At 43.6% G+C, this 18,837-nt stretch overlaps 1 protein-coding gene across 1 annotated transcript in view; it reads right to left on the bottom strand.

Annotated features, from left to right (window-relative positions):
- Positions 1-18,837, bottom strand: part of CCDC170 (coiled-coil domain containing 170) — a 252,314-nt gene that overhangs the window by 83,479 nt on the left and 149,998 nt on the right. Inside the window, exons 7-8 of the mRNA XM_073672707.1 lie at positions 17,481-17,666; positions 15,484-15,801 (exon numbers count right to left, since the gene is read on the bottom strand). Coding sequence (XP_073528808.1) covers positions 15,484-15,801; positions 17,481-17,666 — 504 coding nt within the window. The remainder of the gene's footprint in view (positions 1-15,483; positions 15,802-17,480; positions 17,667-18,837) is intronic.

The raw sequence follows: 18,837 nt of genomic DNA, 5'->3' as shown, positions 1-18,837 counted from the left end.
CTTGCACAGGCAGAGAGACCGAAAGCGGGCTGCTCCCGGGGACACAGTGTTACTTTATTAGAAGAATTTTTCTTGCCTGTCTGCAGCTTCACTATCTATCATTATCACATTGGTCTGTGCTCTGATCAGAATGAAAACTTCCAATTAGAACAAAGACCAGTGTGATAGCGATAAACAGATGACTAGCAGGGACAACTGTAATTTGCTGATTGCTTGTGGAGCTGCAGTGAGTGGTCTTCTAAGCAAGTGCAGCGATATTCCTGGGAGCAGCATGTATAGTAACACTTCCGCATCTCTCTCCTCACTAAGCATATAACTTGCGAGATCTCACTGCTTAGTGAAGAGAGGGACCAGGAACTGTTCTACTCGCGGCCCCCAGGAATATCACTTCTCTTGCATAGAAGACCGCTCACTGCCGCTCCAGAAGGGATAATTAAATTATTATAACTGTCGCTGCCTGACAACAGTTTCTCTGTCTATCACAATCATACTGTTCTTTGCTCTGATTGGAGCGTTTTAACTCCGATCAGAGCACAGACCAGTGTGACGATGGTAGTGAATCTGCAGACAGGCAGGGAAAATTCTTCTAGTAAAATAGCACTGTTTCCCCGAGAGCAGGGCGCACATTCACTCTACAACACTCAACATGGTATCTGTTCTGAGAAGCAAGACCACGCTGATCAGAGCAGATACGTCACTTTCGTGTTGTGGAGTGACATAGCGCCACTAGGTATACAGGGAAATGGCGGTGACTTTTTATTGATAGCTGTATTAGCATATAATTTACATATCTATTTCCATATTAATAAAAGCCCTTTTCTTGCTTATTTTATAATTATATTTAGAATTGAGTTTATTTTTTACCAATAATATATTCAAATGAAAAATACTTTTTTTTATGTAAAGTGGATGAAAAAAATTAAATTTTTTTCAGGAAAATGCTCAAAATTTTTATTTTCACAAGAGTAGCAGGAGAAAACGAACCTAACACTTTATTGAATTTCGACTGAATATGACAATATCCCATTTGTGGTCAGAAACTACTGTATGAGTAAACGGCAGGGCTCAGAATGCAAGTATTTGACTTTTGGAGTGTAATTTTGGCTGGAATAGATTGTTGATGATATGTCACTTTAGTAGAGCCCCTGAGTAAAGTAAACCCATTTTTGAAACCATACTGCTTAAAGAGAATGTGTCAGCACGATTTTGCATGTTAACGTGAAGGCACGTCCATAATGGCGCTGTTCTACAGATTAAATAGATACCTTAGTGAACAAAATCCACATGGTGGTTGTTCTTTAATCAGTATTTGAAGTTTTGGTGTAATAAGTTTTAGGCGCATAAGAGCAGTACAATCGGTTGGGTCTTCAGCTTCTGGCTCGGCCCCTCCTTCTGTCTCTGGTGTCTGTATCTTGCTTTCTGTTTGAAAGTTTGTGTCGCTGCTGTCCTCGCCGCAGTTGGCGCTTGAGCAGATTGACCTCCCAGAAGGCTTTAATAGAATGATGCTGGTGGCGGTGCAAGCGCAGATTGACCACCCAACTGTTCTCAGTAAAATGGCACCAGTAGCTAGCTACGCATGCGCAGATTGAAATCTCGCCCTATTTTATCAGACCTTATTTTACAAACTACACTCCTCCATAAAGTCAACAAGGGGTGCAGTATGCATGTTGACACCTTGGGGGTTTCACAGAATTTTATAACATCAAGCCGAGAAGATAAAAAATGACATGTTTTCCATTAAAATATTGCTTTAACCTTAGAGTTTTCATCTTCACAAGGGTAAGTAGGAGAAAATTAACCCTATACTTTGTTACACAATTTTTCCTGAGCTCAGCAATCTGAATCTTCTGAGCTCAGAAGGGAAAGAGGTTGATTTGAATTTTGGAAAAGAGTTTTGGCTAGAATAGTTTGCATGTGCCATTTGCAGAACCCCAAATGTGCCAGAACAGCAGAACTCCATCACAAGTGACACAATTTTTGAAATTACATCCCTCTGGGAATTCACTTACGATAAAGTGACAATATGACCCAAAGGTGTTTTCCACATGTAAGTACAGTTATTGCACAGTGTAAATTACTAATATTCCTAATACATTGTGCACAACTTGTGCTTCTGGAGATACCCTCCTCATAAATTTATAAGTGGGTTCTTCTCACTACAGTAATGTTAAACATGTGGACGCTTAATGCTGTTTAGGCACACTGTGGTGCTCAGCAGGTATGGGGGCATTTAGATTTGGGAGAAGAGATTTGCCTGGATATTTTTTTTGGTGTAAGGGAGTAGGGGCCAAATCGCTTATCCAGAGTCTTTGAGCTAACAGAAATGTGAAAACACCACATTTTACATTCAAAGATGATGGACCTGAAAGGAGGTTTGTATACATTTGCAGAGGTCCTAGGTGCAGAACTCTATCACAACGGACCCCATTTTGGAAAATACACATCTCTGGGAATCCACTTACAGATGAAGTGACTATTTGACCCTAAGGCGTTTTCCATAATTAAGCACACAGTTGGTACACAGTGAATTGCTAATATCCCTAATACATAGTACCCAGCTTATTCTTCTGTACACATTGACTATGCTAAAAAGTGTATTATACTGCGCTTTTGTACATGACATAAAACACCAGACACCACAGGAACAGAGACCAGACGGAGTCAACACAGGCCATATAGACTCGAAAGAGTCTCCGTGTGCCTCATTATTGTGAATGGTTCCATCAGAAGGTTTCCTGCTTTTCAGAGTTTTAGACATATACCGCAATGTAATTTCTCAGCGTAGAGGACAGGACAGAAGAAATAACCCACAGTTTACAGTGATCAGTTTAGTGATCACATCATGGCTTTATTCTTTGGGTCAGTGAGATTACAGAAATATCAGATATATATCTTGTATGTTTAGCTACTTTAAAACACCAAGAGTATGTGCACACATTAACCCCTTCCCGACCTTGGATGTATCCCATACGCCATGGAATGGAAGGCTACGTCCTGGCGATTTTGCAAGCACAGGAGCTGTGCGAGCGCCGTCGGGTGTTCAGCTGACATAACAGCCGACATCCGACTCTCACCGCCCCATGCAGTTTAACCCCCTAAATGCTGCTATCAATATCGATCACAGAATTTAGAAGGCAGGGAAAGGGAGGGGGCTCCCTCTCGCCTATGATTGGCGCCCCGCAATGTCATTGTGAGGGCCCAATTGTTGCCATGGTGACCCAAGGTAGTCATAATGTCATCCAGGTCACAAGGCTAGCCACCTTGTTAGACCATGCCCAGAGCATAGTCTAAGACGCTTGTGTCAGTGCAACACTGACAGTTATAAAGCATTGCAAAAAACTATGCTTTTTCATCATACCGCCAAACAAAAAGTGGAATTAAACGTCAAAAAGACGAATGTAAATAAAAATAGTATCTCTGAAAACGTCATCTTGTCCAGCAAAAACAAGCTGCCACACAGCTCCATCAGCAGAAAAGTAAAAGTTATAGCTCTCAGAATAAAGGAAAAAAAATTTTTTCTTCTAAAAAATAAATTAATTGTATAAAAGCACCAAGGCATAAAAAAATTATATAAATGTGGTATCGCTGTAATTGTACTGACCCGAAAAATAAAGCTGCCTTATCAATTTTTCCACACATGGAACAGCATAAAAAAAGACAATTCCTGAATTGCTGGTTTTTGTTCATTCTGCCACCTAAAAATCGGAATAGAAAGTGATCAAAAAACGTTATGTCACGGAAAATGGTACCAATCAAAACATCAACATGTTACACAAATAACAAGCCTTCACAAGACTCTGCCAGCAGAAATATAGGTAAAGATTCTAGCTCCAAAAATATGGCTATATAAAAACTTGTTTTTGCAACAAAAAGCGTCTTTTAGTGTGTGACAGTAGCCAAACATAAAAATCCAATATAAATCTGGTATCGCTGTAATCGCACTGACCGAAGAATAAAGTAATCTAATCACCTATACCACACGAGGAACGGCGTAAAAAATGAATAAAACCAATTCTTTACCTGCTGTTGATTTGTTCATTCTGCCTCCCAAAGATCGCAGTAAGGCTCGGCTCACATTTATCCTGTGCTCTATGTTGAGCGCCTACATCGGGGTTTCCATGTAAATTACTGAAATACGTGATTCAGACAGAACCCCCGGTGGAAGATTCCCTATAATGAGGCAGATGAGGAAACTGTAGACGCAGTCTGGCCTATGATCTGGGGGTGTTCCTCTTTTTAGATGTGCATAAAAGCGCGGTCGACCATAGTTTTGTGTACTTCTGAAAAGGATAATGCTGAACAGAGGCCAGACAGAGTCCAGAGTAACTCTGCTGTCTCATTAGAGTGATTGGATCCCTCGGGGGTTTCATCTGAATCACGTGTGAAAATAACCTTGGCACTCGAAAAAATTCTGCTTAAGAAAATTTATTACAGTCCATATTAATATACAGTAAACATACGTTAACGGTGGATGCTGCGCTGCCGGTCCTGAGTCCCCTACGAGCTCCCTAGCAGGCTGTCCTAGTTGACTCCTCCAGCTTATCTTCCCTTATACCATTGATACGAATATACGGTCAACTGAAGAAGGTCGTGTAGACCGAAACGTTAACGTATGTTTACTGTATATTAATATGGACTGTAATAAATTTTCTTAAGCAGAATTTTTTCGAGTGCCAAGGTTATTTTCACATGTGACAGGGCACGGTCCCTTCTTGAGCACCACTTTAGGGTGTGCAGTGATTTTTTTGATCATCTGAATCACGTCACTCCAAGATTTAGATTGAAACCATGATGTGAGTGCTCAGCGTAAGGCTACGGCCCCACTATCAATATTTGGTCAGTATTCAGTCAGTATTTTATCTCAGGAGTGGGAGCCAAAACCAGGAGTGGATGATAAATGCAGACGTGGTGCACTTGTTTCTATTATACTTTTTCTCTGATTGTTCCTCACCTGGTTTTGTCACCCACTCCTGAGAAAAAATACTGACCGAATACTAACCAAATACTGATAGTGGGGCCGTGGCCTTAATGTGATCCAAAATGCTATGCAAAATGTTCCCGACAAAAGCTTCAAATCAATCCACAAAAAAAGCAAGTGCCCACTCAGGTCCGTCATCTGTTAATGGAAATATAGGGGACTTCCACATTACTGGTAGTACAAAGGCTCTGGAAAAGCACTATGGCTCCTCGTCCCCCAAAAGAAATTTAGCGAATTCTGTGCTCCCAAATCCAAATGCCGCCCCTCCCTTCTGAGCTCCAGTGTGCCGCAGTTAGCATCCACATGTTTGGCATTTCTGTAGCGATGAGAGCCTGCCTAATTTATGGGTGCGTGTCTACAGAAGAATGAGCTGGGCATAACCTACTGGTCACTACAGCATACTGGTCACTACAATAGCAGATTCATAATTTTCACTTAGCAACATCCACTGCTGCTTTTTTCTGGAAAACACCCATGGAGTCAAAATCGTCACTACATCTGTAGATAAATTCCCAAAGGGGTATCATTCCAAAATGGGGTCACTTAGGGGGGATTCTGCTCTTCTAGGACTTAGGGGCTCTGTATATGGCGTCCGCAAGCTATTCTAGGAAAATCTGTGCTCAATGAGGCAAATAGCGCTCCGTCCGTCCCGAGTCTCTCTGTGTGGCTAAGCATTACTGTACAGCCACATGAGGTATTTCCACATTCAGCAGAAATGTGGCATTTAAGTGCCATTTTTACCCATTTCCCAGTGTGAAAATGTGAAATCTGGGGCTAAAACAAAATTTATATAGTAAAAATGTAATTATTTTTTCTTCACTACCCAATGGTATAAAATTCTGTGACACACCTGTGGTGTCAATATGATCACTGCACCCCCAGATTAATTAATTGAGAGGTGTAGTTTATAAAATGGGGTCACTTATGGGGGGGGACTCTGCTATTTTGGCACCTCAGGGTCTCTTCCACTGGGTCATGGCACCCGCAAACCGTAACAGTAAAATCTGCACTACAATATGACACACCTTCCCTTCTGAGTTTTGAACTGTAGCTGAAAAGTAGTTCCCAATTACGTGTAGGGTATTTGCGTACTTGGGAAAAATTGCACAACAAACTGAGGTCCATTTTTCCTATTATCCCTTAAAAAAATTAAAAACTTGGGGCTAAAACAACATTTGAGTTGTAAAAATGTAATTCTCTCTTCACCGCCCAATGGTATAAAATTCTGTGAGGCACATGTGGTGTCAACATGCTCACTGCACCCCTAGATAAATTTATTGGGGAAGTGTCGTTTGTAAAATGAGGTCACTTATGGGGGGTTTCTGCAGGATCGCACACACATTCCCTCCGGCCAGACACTAATCCTGAGTCCTGAACCCATCCAGTCGGAACCTGCATCTGCATCCTCTGCCAGTGTTCCGCTACCTGTCTCGTCTAAAGCCTGAGTCCTTCCCATCTGAACATCTTGTTCTATCCAAACCTAATCCTGTTCTGTCTGAACCTAATCCTGTTCTGTCTGAGCCAGCTCCGACATCAATTCTACCCATGATGTTGAACTCCGAGTCCGTGTCTGCGATCTTTACCCTTGGGGTCAGCTGCAGCAGTACTGAGGACTGCCCTGGAGTAGTACCTGGCAGGTAACTGCAGCTCAAGCCTAATTCCACCATCAAGGGCTTTAGTGAAAACCAGGTAGCCGCTTAGCCACAGGGTAAGCCCTGCCCGTGGCCAAGTGGGTCCATGATCCACCAGCGTGACACCATTCCATGATACTACCTGATGAAGCTGCTTGAGAGAATGGCAAGAATGTGGAAAGCAGTCATCGTAGAAAAAGGGGTGGGTATTTTGAAGAATCTAAGAATTAAGACTTGGGGCCCGACTCATTATTGCATTTGTGCCTGTTTTGTGACAAGTTTTTAGTGTTTTGCACTTTTTTTATTTGCGCCATATTCATTTTACCATTTGCGCCTTATTTAATGTCACTCTTTTATGTGTTCGCCTGTCTTTTTTTAAATCAACACTCTGGGCAGAGTTTAGGGTTTTCAGATGTTTTTGCCTGATTTATCATTGCGACTTTTCAAAATGTCACAAATGCACTCCAGTCCCATTTACCCCCATGGAGTCATTTTATAAACGCTATATATTTTGGCAAAGTTTTCACGCCATTTTATGAAGCGTTCAACTTTTTGCATTAAGAAGTTGCAAAAAATGGTTGAAGAAAAAAATATAGACCATTTTTGACTTTGCACAAATATGATGAACTGCATGCGCAGTTTTGAAAGATTTGGAGCACAAAACGCCAATGAATACCACAAGACAAAATACACAAGTGATGCAAATTATAAATCAAGCCTAGATTCTGGTGCGTTTCACTCGTGTTTCTTTCCTACTTGTTTCCATAGATATTAGTGATGAGCGAGCATGCTCGCTACTGCTCGGTGCTCGCCTGAGCATCTCACTGCTCGAGATGCTCGGCGCTCACTGAGTATTTCCGGGGTTGCTCGGCTGGAACTCTAGTCCCCTCCCTGCATGTTTGGAGCTCTTTAGAGGGCCAATGAACATGCAGGGATTGTCTGCCACACACTGTAATGCCGCAGCCATGTTGGTTGTGGCATTACAGTGATTGGCTGGCTGCACAGCGTCATCAGGTCTATATCAGACCTGGCGCCGCCATGCTTGTCACAGTCACTCCGAAATCAGACAGTGTAGGGAGAGCTGCTGCTGAGCTAGGGAGAGATTTGCTTGTTTCTAGTTAGTGTAGGTATATCAGACTATATTAGAGACACATATCCATCTCAACTAACAATCCTTCCGAGGACTAATCCAGCTGCAGAGATATCAGTGCTAGGCAGTCAGGCAAGGTATATAGCAGACTGCAGTGCACATAGCAAGAGGGCCCATTCCAGTTCTGTCTGCTGGTGCTTTTGTAGATATTTGTAGAACTAGCCCCAGGTATCAGGGGCCAGGAATATATTTTTTTTTTATCTTAATCCTGATTAATTGTTTAATAAGCAATCCAGAGACCACCGTTTTTCTGCTCCATTTGCTTGTTGGCACTGCAGAATACAGCCAGGTCCTTTCCATATTACAGCGCTAAAAATCTAGTTACTTAAAACTGTGGTTTGTCCGTCACACGGATCACATATAATTGCGCTGAAAATATTGCCATTTCTGGCCTCCATTGAAATTTTGTTGCAGTGTGTCAGTAAACTTATTGACACAAAGTCGGCGCTGTTAAAAATAGTTACCTACAGGCCAGCTATTTAAAACTATGGTTTGTTCGTCACACGGATCAGATATAATTGCATTGAAAATATTGCCATTTCTGGCCTCCATTGAAATTTTGTTGCAGTGTGTCAGTGAACTTATTGAGACGAGGTCGGCGCTGTTAAAAAATAGTTACCTAAAGGCCAGCTATTTAAAACTGTGGTTTGTCCATCACGCGGATCACATATAATTGCGCTGAAAATATTGCCATTTCTGGCCTCCATTGAAATTTTGTTGCAGTGTATCAGCGAACTTATTGACACGAGGTCGGCGCTGTTAAAAATAGTTATCTACAGGCCAGCTATTTAAAACTGTGGTTTGTCCGTCAAATGGATCACATATAAGTTCGCTCCAAATTCAGCCATTTGTAGTGAGCGTGGAAGATATTGTCCTCCATTTAAAATGGGAAAGGGACAGGGAACTGGACATGATGGTGATGGCGATGGTGCATGCAGAGGCCAAGGCCATGGGCAAGCTGAACTTATGCCACAACAAACAGCCACATCTTCTCGCTCGACCTTCCTGTCCCAATTAATAGGGGACCGCAGAACACCACTACTGAACACAGAGCAGTGTGAAAAGGTTATAGGTTGGATAGCAGATAATGCTTCCAGTCACTTAACCACCACCACCACCACCCTGTCTTCCACAAGGTCAAGTCTCAGTAGCCGTGAGTCTGGACCGCATATTCCTCACCCTGATCCTCCTTCCTCCCACCATGCCGAGTGCCCAGAGACAACTGATCCCACACTTGGACACTCCGAAGAGCTGTTCACTTTTCCATTTATAGATTCGGGCCTCTCGCCTGGTCCACTTGAAGTGGGGCAAGAGGAGATCGCATGTAGCGATGCCCAAATATTTGAGCAGCCACGGTCATATGAAGGCGACGGTGGGAAAATGTCACAAGAGGTGAACGATGATTAGACACAATTGTCAGAAAGTCAGAGGAGGACCAGGGTATGGAAGTGGAAGACGAGGTGGTGGATGATATAGTAACTGACCCAACCTGGCAGGAGGACATGCAGAGCGAGGACAGCAGCACACAGGGGGAGGGAGGCAGAGCACCCAAACAGGCAGGAAGAAGCAGTTTGGTGGCCGCAGACAGAAGGCGGGCAACCGTTCCCCGTAACACCAACATGACGGAAGTTGCCAGTACAACTGTGGTTGTTTTTTAAAGACTCTGCCGATAACCCCAAAAAGGCCATTTGCACAACCTGCCAGGCCACCATCAGCAGGGGCAGCAAAACTACCAGCCTGACAACCACCAGCATGATCAGGCACATGGCAGCAAAGCACCCGACTTTGTGAACCGAACCCCAGGGTCCAGGAACAGTGTCTACGGGTGACACCGCTGCTTCTTAAACTGTTGTGCGTGCAAGCCAATCCCCTGTCCATAGTGCATACGAAGATGCCTCCTGCCCTGCATCTGTCGTTGCACACTCTCAACTAGCACCATCAGCAAGCACGTCCTTGTCCCAGCACAGTGTTCAGTTGTCCATACCCCAGTCCTTGGAACGCAAGGGCAACTACGCAGCCACCACCCGACAGGCCACACAACTAAATTCCCACATTTTGCGATTGCTTGCGCTTGAAATGTTGCCTTTTAAGCTCATGGAGAAGGAAGCTTTCCGCAACCTCATGGCGGTGGCCATCCCTCGGTACTCGGTCCCCAGCCACCACTATTTATCCCGGTGTGCCATCCCCGCATTACACAAGCACGTGTCCCACAACATTAGCCATGCCCTCAATAATGCAGTTACAGGGAAAGTCCACCTAACCACGGACACGTGGACAATTGCTTGTGGGCAGGGACGGTACATCTCGCTGACGGCTCACTGGGTTAACATAGTGGAAGCTGGGACCCAGTCAGACCTTGGGACGGAATACATCCTCCCGACGCCAAGGATTGCGGGCCCTAGGTCAATCAGGATTGCCCCCACAGTCTACAGCTCCTGCACTTCATCCTCCTCAGCCGCCTCCTCCTCTTCAGCTTCCATCTCCGAAATGACCACATCAGTCACAAACTGGAAGCACAGCAGCACTGCCTCGGCCAAGCGGCAACAGGCTGTGCTGAAGCTAATATGCTTAGGTGACAAACCGCACAATGCTGAAGAGTTGTGGACAGCTCTGAAAGAGCAGGCAGATCTGTGGCTCACACCGCTGAACCTACAGCCAGGCATGGTTGTGTGTGACAATGGCCGGAACCTGGTGGCAGCTCTGAGGCGAGGCGAGCTCACACACGTACCATGCGTGGCCCATGTGCTTAACCTCATGGTTCAGCGGTTTCTCAAATCCTACCCGGAGCTGCCGGATCTGCTTGTCAAAGTACGCCGCCTGTGTGCCCATTTTAGAAAGTCAGCTACAGCTTCCGCCGCCCTTGCCGTGTTTCAGCAGCGTTTGCAGCTTCTGGCTCACCGACTGGTGTGTGATGTCCCCACGCGTTGGAACTCTACACTGTCTTGTTTGCATTCTGTGCAATTTAAGGGTGTGGCATCCCCTTTGTTGAGCTGACTGGTATATATGTAGCTTACCACGGGCCTGGGTGGTCTGGAGTTGGGACCCGGTCCTATTTGTCTACCCTTTTATATGCATTGCTTCAACTTTGATATACAGTAAGGTTTTTAATATAGGCAGTATAGGTACCGTCCCAATTTAGGGTCACCTTGCCGCTGGTGGGACGGCTTGTATACTTTTTTTGATCAAAAATAGTTCACTAAGTACCCTATATTTATTATGCAACTTTGCTTTACATTTATATATAATGATGGTAGGGTATGAGATATATTTTTGTCTTTTGTAGGTTTTGTTTCTTTTTTGCTAGTGTGAACATGCTCCTATTTCTTGCATGTCTACCATCTTAGACCTCAGTTCACATTGCCTGGTTTTTTGTCTTGTTTGCATTCTGTGCAATTTAAGGGTGTGGCATCCCCTTTGTTGAGCTGACTGGTATATATGTAGCTTACCACGGGCCTGGGTGGTCTGGAGTTGGGACCCGGTCCTATTTGTCTACCCTTTTATATGCATTGCTTCAACTTTGATATACAGTAAGGTTTTTAATATAGGCAGTATAGGTACCGTCCCAATTTAGGGTCACCTTGCCGCTGGTGGGACGGCTTCTACACTGCAGTTGTTGACTACCAGCATCAACAAGGCCTTCGGTATTCAGCTCAGACTTCACACATAAGACCTCAGGAGTGGACATAGATGTCAGACACCTGTACCATCCTCCAAAACTTAGAGGACTCCACCAAGATGGTGAGCGGCTATGACGCCATAATTAGCGTCACCATCCCGCTTCTCTGTCTTCTGAAATGCTCTCTACTCACAATCAAAGAGGATGCATTGCAGGCAGAGCACAATGAGATGGAGCAAGGAACCATACAGGGTGATTCCACACTGCCCAGCCTCATCTCATCCCAACGTGGATTGGGTGACAATGAGGAGGAGGAGGAAGAACAGGAGCTAGTTTCATGCGCTATAGATGGTACTGCCTGCACAACTGTCATACCGTCTGTTCAGCGTGGATGGCCTGAGCACAGGGAGGAGGAGGAGGAGAGCATGGTCAGTCGTCCTCTTGGTGAGGACACGGAAGTCTTGCCTGTTAGCAGTCTGGCATGCATGGCTGAGTTTATGTTACGCTGCCTTTCCCGTGACCCTCACGTTCTCAAAATTTTGGATGACAGTCATTACTGGTTGGTGACACTTATAGACCCACGCTACAAGGAGAACTTTATATCTCTTATTCCTGAGGCGGACAGGTCTACAGAAATGGGGCAGTACCAGAAGGCCCTTGTTGTGGAACTATTAAAAAAAATCCCATCTGAAAAGCTGGCGGCAGAGGTCACAGTTCGTTGGACAACCAAGGAGTACAGGCGAGAGAGACACAACTTCAATCCAGCAGAGGCAGGGGAACACTGTCAAAGTTCTGGGAGAGTTTTCTCAGCCCCTCCCATCGCACAGGCCCTGAGGCGCGGGGTACTCTTACAAGGAGTGCAACGTTTGGGAAGATGCTGAGGGAGTATCTTGCTGACCGTACCAACGCCCTCCGTGATTACTCTGTGCCTTATAATTATTGGGTATCCAAGCTGGACACATGTAATGAACTGTCTCTCTACACCTAAGAGGTCCTGGCCTGCCCTACCGCTACCGTTTTATCAGAGCGGGTTTTTAGTGCCGCTGGGGGAATAACTGATAAGCGCATCTGCCTGTCAACTGAAAATGCTGACAGGCTGACTCTTATAAAAATGAACAAGGGCTGGATTGGGCCAGACTTCTCAACACCACCGAATGATAGCAGCGTAACATAAACTCAAATCCAGTGTCTTTTTTTGGGAGGTGTATTTCCATGCACCTTTTCACACCCACACATGGGTATACGCTTCCTGATTTTGGCTAATTGCTCATGTCCTCCTCCTTCTCCTCATCCTCCACCACCATATCACCAGGGTGACCGTGGTCCGTGATGCAACACACATAATTTTTTTTAAAGAGTGTTTATGATGCCCATAAAAAATTTTTTATATAGTATGTTCATGTATACCCCCCAGTGGTAAATGTTTCTCAGCCTATACACTTAGTGCATGAGCATTACAAGTATAGGAGACCCGCTCCTTTCTAATGGGAATATTTTTTTTATGAGGCCCTCCTCCACATCTTTTCCAAGGTGCATTGGAGTGCCTCCCAATTTTTGGCAGCCCTTGCATTCACTGCATAGGCCAACACTGTGGGAGACCCACTTCCTAATAATGGGAACATTTTTTCATGAGGCCCTCTACGTCTCTTCCAAGGAGCATTGGAGTGCCTCCCAATTTTTTTTTCAGCATTTGCATTCACTGCATAGGCCATCACTATGGGAGACCCACTTCCTAATAATGGAAATATTTTTTCATGAGGTCCTCTACGTGTCTTCCAAGGGGCATTGGAGTGCCTCCCAATTTTTGGCAGCCCTTGCATTCACTGCATAGGCCAACACTATGGGAGACCCACTTCCTAATAATGGGAACATTGTTTTCAGGAGGCCCTCTGACCTCCACGTCTCTTCCAAGGTGCATTGGAGTGCCTCCAAATTTTTGGCAACCCTTGCATTCACTGCATAGGCAAACACAATGGGAGACCCACTTACTAATAATGGGAACATTGTTTTCAGGAGACCCTCTGACCTCCACGTCTCTTCCAAGGGGCATTGGAGTGCCTCCAAATTTTGGCAACCCTTGCATTCACTGCATAGGCAAACAGTATGGGAGACCCTCTTCCTAATAATGGGAACATTGTTTTCAGGAGGTCCTCCTCTAAATTTCTTCAAAAGGGAATTGGGGTGCGTCCAAATTTTGGGCAGCCCTGCCACTCACTGCATACGCAATAATAGTATAGGAGACCCACTCTTTAGTAATGGGAACAACAAAGAATAGCCGGCTGATGGCTCTCTAACAATGGTGAGGGCCGACTGCTGGCCCTTTAAGAATAGTAAAGTCCGCCTGATGGCCCTATAAAAATAGGCTTTGTGACGTTCAGAGTCCCTCCTTCATAAATGAAACAGGATGTGTCTGATCATGTGTCACACACCACATGGCCAGATAAGGTTGTAAAATGTTAAAATGACATCTCCCTGTGAATGCATTTGTCACGATTGAAAGCAATGCAAAAGTGCAAAAACGCATCAAAAACGTTATGTGCGACCATAGCCCAAGGTATGGAGGTGTATTTTTGGTTTTGGTTATTTATTTTGCCTTATATACAAGTTATTACCCTGGAAAGGATGTTCCTTAACATATTACCCAGGAAAATCCATTTTGGTTTAGTTTTTGTATGTTTTATTGTGAGTCTGTAAAAGTGGCGCAATTCCTCTGACAACGTTGTTCACAGCAGTGACCTGGGAGTCAGAAATGCTTCCAGGGGTCTTCCCCATGCTGTTTCCATGTCATTTGAGCACTGTTCCCATCGATTTGGGCAATTTTTAGGCCTCTGCAGACCGCCAGGGGGAGCCACCTGAAAAATGCTCGAGTTTCCCATAGACTTACATTGGGCTCGTTGCTCTGGTCAAGCACTTCAGCATTCCAATTTGTTCGACCCGAGCATCGAGCACCCGAGTATTTTAGTGCTCACTCATCACTAATAGATATTCTTTTGTGCTTTTGCTGCCTTGAGTCTGAATTTACAATGTGCACATTCCAATAAGAAAAAAAAAAAAAACTGGATGAACAGGTGTGTCCAAACTTTTGACAATACTATATGTATATGCATTTATATACTTCAATATACCCATAGTTACATTGTGTATTCATATAAAATCTATTCATATTTATATGTCAATTAGGCGCAAACTGTGCAGTGGGAATGACATGCTGTGATAAAAGCACCACAATGTTCTGACTTGCATTATAACACCAGACATACAATAGGTGTCTATGGTTAAAGGCTGACTGTGCTTTCAAACAACTATTCAGATAAAGCTGTCCTATGTGTACATGAAGAATAATACAATGTATGGCCATTAAATGGCTTCTATCCTGAATTTTCACCAGTTTTCTCCTCTGTATGCTCCATCTGTAACTTGAAATCCACTGTTTGCTGGGGGGGAGGGGGCAAGCTGTAGTGATTTCTCCCATACACAGTACATCAAAGAGAGGGGAATGTTTGCTCTTCATTCACTTTTTAGCTCATAGAGACAATCAGCAGCAACATGGATGACATTATATAGCAGAGCCGAGCTATGTTGATCTGAATCAAGCTCTGATGTAAGAAAAAACAATTATTACAGAGCTCTTCACAATGTTTTTTTGTTTGTTTGTTCCCTTTCCTACTGCTCCCTCATCTTACCCCCTACTTTCTCCATAGAGGACGATGGACTGTGTCATATGGCATCTGCAGTCCTTCTCCCCTGAGCAAGACGGACTTCAGTTGCTTTTTCACAGTGGATGGTGAGTTCAGGAGGCAGGGGGAGGGGAAAAGTTTTTTTATAATTGCCTGTACTATTGATTTAGCAAAGTTTTATGAAAGTGCAGTTCCATTTTAAGCAGAGGCACAAAAGCCTATGATCACAATGCAAAGAATTGGCTAAAATGCTGTAAAGCAAACAGCTACTGGACTCAAATTTTACTATCCGACAGCCTGACGGACTAATATGGTTTAGCAGATGCCTGGAGAGATCCGTTTCAGTTCATATACTTAAATCTTCATGGAAACTACAGTACACAAGGATACACAGTAATACTATAGTTTGATTGCTGTTGAAACAAACTTACAATTTGTTTATTTTCTGTCCTGTTGCACAAGTCATGAATCCTCTCCAAAATAACCTCTTCTTTTGGCTTCACAGTTACAGGGTCTCGACTGAGAGCGGCTGCAACTTCCTCCTTGAAAGATTCATATAAGCTTCTTGATGCTTTGACCTCTCCTAGACTATTCTTCAATGTCACATCTAGTTCAGTAGTGCTCTTCTTTATCTGGTTTAGCTCTTGTTTGCTGGCCTCCCAGGCTCGATGTGATGCATTTAACCTATCGGTGAGGATTGTAATCTCCTTTTCAAGAGCGTGCTTGGCATCAGTAACACTTTCTAAATTCTGAAATTAACACAACAGAATGAGACAAATAATTTATTTTCTTATCACACAATCCAAACAAGGTCTTCAAAAAATGGGTTGAATATACATGCTCACTTTCATCAAAATTTTTTCAAGCAGTAGGGCTCTTGATTCTGAACAGGTCTGCTTATTATTCTCCTGCACTATCACGCACTTTATGTCATACTTCCCAAAAAAATGACAATTTATCCACCCTCTTCCCCCTACACAGCCACTGAACTGTCTAACAGAGAGCCCTTTTCATACAAAAGTACAACATACTCTACAAAAAGTAGTGAATGGGATTAGCTAAACAACATTTACATACACCAACGCAGATATTAAATGGCAAAAAAATCCAACATAACAAATCATAATTTTAGCAAAAGTTTGCTGGTAGTCAGTAGTCTGAGTAATGCAATGTGAGTATTTTTAGTCTACTGTGTGTGGAAGCTGCTATGGACTGTGAGTTGAAATCTGGCAACTCTTAAAAGCCCTGCCATGGCCAGTCTTTGTTTTAGTTGCTCTGTTTAACAGGTTTAAGGTAGCACTTCAGTTTTATTCCTTTCGCTACCATACAGGAATCGAGCCTTTGTCACAAAGCAAGTTGGCAGTAGAGTAGCTGGGTCAGAACCACAGAAGCTAGGACAATGGACAAATCAGGTGGCAGCACCGTGGTTAAGAGGATGGCTAAGGTCTGAACCAGGTAGAAGGAATCGGAGACAGAATGGTGAGGCAAATAAAGGATTAATTCAGTTCCGGGTCAGCATCAAATAGCAATCCAAGGTTTAGACAGATGGGGTAGTGTATAGAAGGCAGATGCAATATTAGGATCAGGAAACAGATACAGCACACCAGAATCAATATTAAAACCTATAACTGGAAAGAACTGAGTGTCAGAGGGAAATTTAAATAGGGCTGTGTGCGCAGGATTAGGACTGCTGACAGTCCCTACTATAGGCTTACCAGCAATACAGGCTGTCCAGCTCAAGGTACACAAATGACAATGATGTTGCAGCAGGCCATAGCATGCCCCACCAAGTGTCAGAGCAAAATGCGAACAGGCTGCCCAGTGATGTCACCAAAGCCACCCGCTCTGCAGTCAGTGCCACTCGCAGGGTCAGAGCAATGATGTTTGACAGCGGAAATAGATGGTGCCAAAGAACTAATACAACATATTTTTCCTTTACAATAGCCTACAGTGATCCTCTAACACAACAACTTCCCCTTAGGGTACTTTCACATTGCGTTACAGCACCCTTCGGTGGTCCCATTAGGGCTTACATTTGAACCCCCTTGCAAAACTGGATTCGGACATATGTGCTGATGGGGCCATAGACTATAATGGTGCCAGCAGAGCGAACGTGCGCTCCGCCATGCATTATTTTCAGGCGTATATGCCTACTACGTCTGAGTGTCTGTCTCCAGTAGGCGTATACGCTTGAAAATTATGCATGGCAGAGCACACATTCGCTCAGCCAGCACCATTATAGTTTGTGGACCTGTGGGCGCATACGTCCAAATCCCGTTTTGCGGGGGGTTCGGACGTAAGCCTCAACGTGACCACCAAACGAGTGCCTGAACGCAATGTGAAAGCACTCTTACATACAGTACATTCAAAGTGGTAACTTGCTTTTTTACCCAAAACATAATCTATCACAGAGACTGTACATACAAACCTTGTGCAGGGTCTCTATTTGCTGGATAAATGAAATATTCTTTTTTTTCTCTCTGTTCACTTCAGAGACCAGCTTCATTATGGTTTCTCGGCTGGCTTTAGATTCTGTCTCATTGACATTAATGGTTTCCTCCAGAGTGTGTATATTACCTTTTAATGTAGAATTTTCCTTATAGAGTTCACCTGCCTAAAAAAATGAAGAAAATGAATAGAAGAATCCAAGTTATCTGTAAACAGAAAGATTGTGAGGGAATATTTAGCTAACATAAATGAGTTCAAGTCTCCAGGTCCAGATGAATTACACCCCAGAGTACTGAAGGAGATCGTAGAAGAAATTTTAGAACCACTCTCCATAATCTTTGAAAATTCTTGGAGAACAGGAGAAGTCTCAGAAGACTGGAGAAGAGCAAATGTTGTTCCTATCTTCAAAAAGGGGAAGAAGGTGGACCCAGGGAACTATAGGCCGGTGAGTCTGACTTCTATACCAGGAAAGATCTTTGAACAAATTATTAAACAACATGTATGTAAGCACATGGATAAGAATGAAGTGATTAACCAGAGTCAGCATGGGTTTGTAACTAACAAGTCATGTCAGACTAACTTAATTTCCTTCTATGACAGAATCACTGACTGGGTGGATCAGGGAAATGCTGTAGATATAGTATATCTTGACTTCAGCAAAGCATTTGACAAAGTATCACACACCATCCTTATTGAAAAAATGACCAAGTATGCAATGGACCAGGCAACTGTTAGGTGGATTCATAACTGGCTTAGTGATCGGACTCAAAGGGTGGTTGTAAATGGCCTCACATCCAGCTGGATGAATGTCTCAAGTGGGGTACCACAGGGCTCTGTCCTGGGACCTGTATTGTTCAACATCTTCATCAATGATTTAGATGAAGGAATTGAGGGTAAACTGATTAAATTTGCTGATGACACAAAGCTAGGAGGGATAGCTAATACTAGAGAAGAGAGAGAGAGGATTCAAAAAGACCTAAATAAACTGGAGCAGTGGGCAGCAACCAACAGAATGGTTTTTAACAGGGAAAAATGCAAAGTACTACATCTGGGCAATAAAAATGAAAAAAGCATATACAGAATGGGAGGAATAGAGCTAAGCAACAGTACATGTGAAAAAGACTTAGGTATACTAATAGATCATAGACTGAACATGAGTCAACAGTGTGATGCAGCAGTAAAAAAGGCAAATACAATTCTGGGATGTATTAACAGAAGCATACAGTCTAGATCACGTGAAGTCATTATCGGTCTTTACTCCTCTTTGGTCAGACCTCATCTGGAATACTGTGTACAGTTTTGGGCACCACATTTTAAAAAAGACATCGACAAACTGG

This window comes from Phyllobates terribilis, unplaced genomic scaffold (assembly GCF_046119375.1).
Source record: "Phyllobates terribilis strain yellow unplaced genomic scaffold, ASM4611937v1 Scaffold_3__8_contigs__length_932513732, whole genome shotgun sequence".
In the NCBI taxonomy this organism is placed as follows: Eukaryota; Metazoa; Chordata; class Amphibia; order Anura; family Dendrobatidae; genus Phyllobates; species Phyllobates terribilis.
The sequence above is the reverse complement of the archived record's forward strand: the minus strand, read 5'-3'. Positions and strand labels throughout refer to the sequence as shown.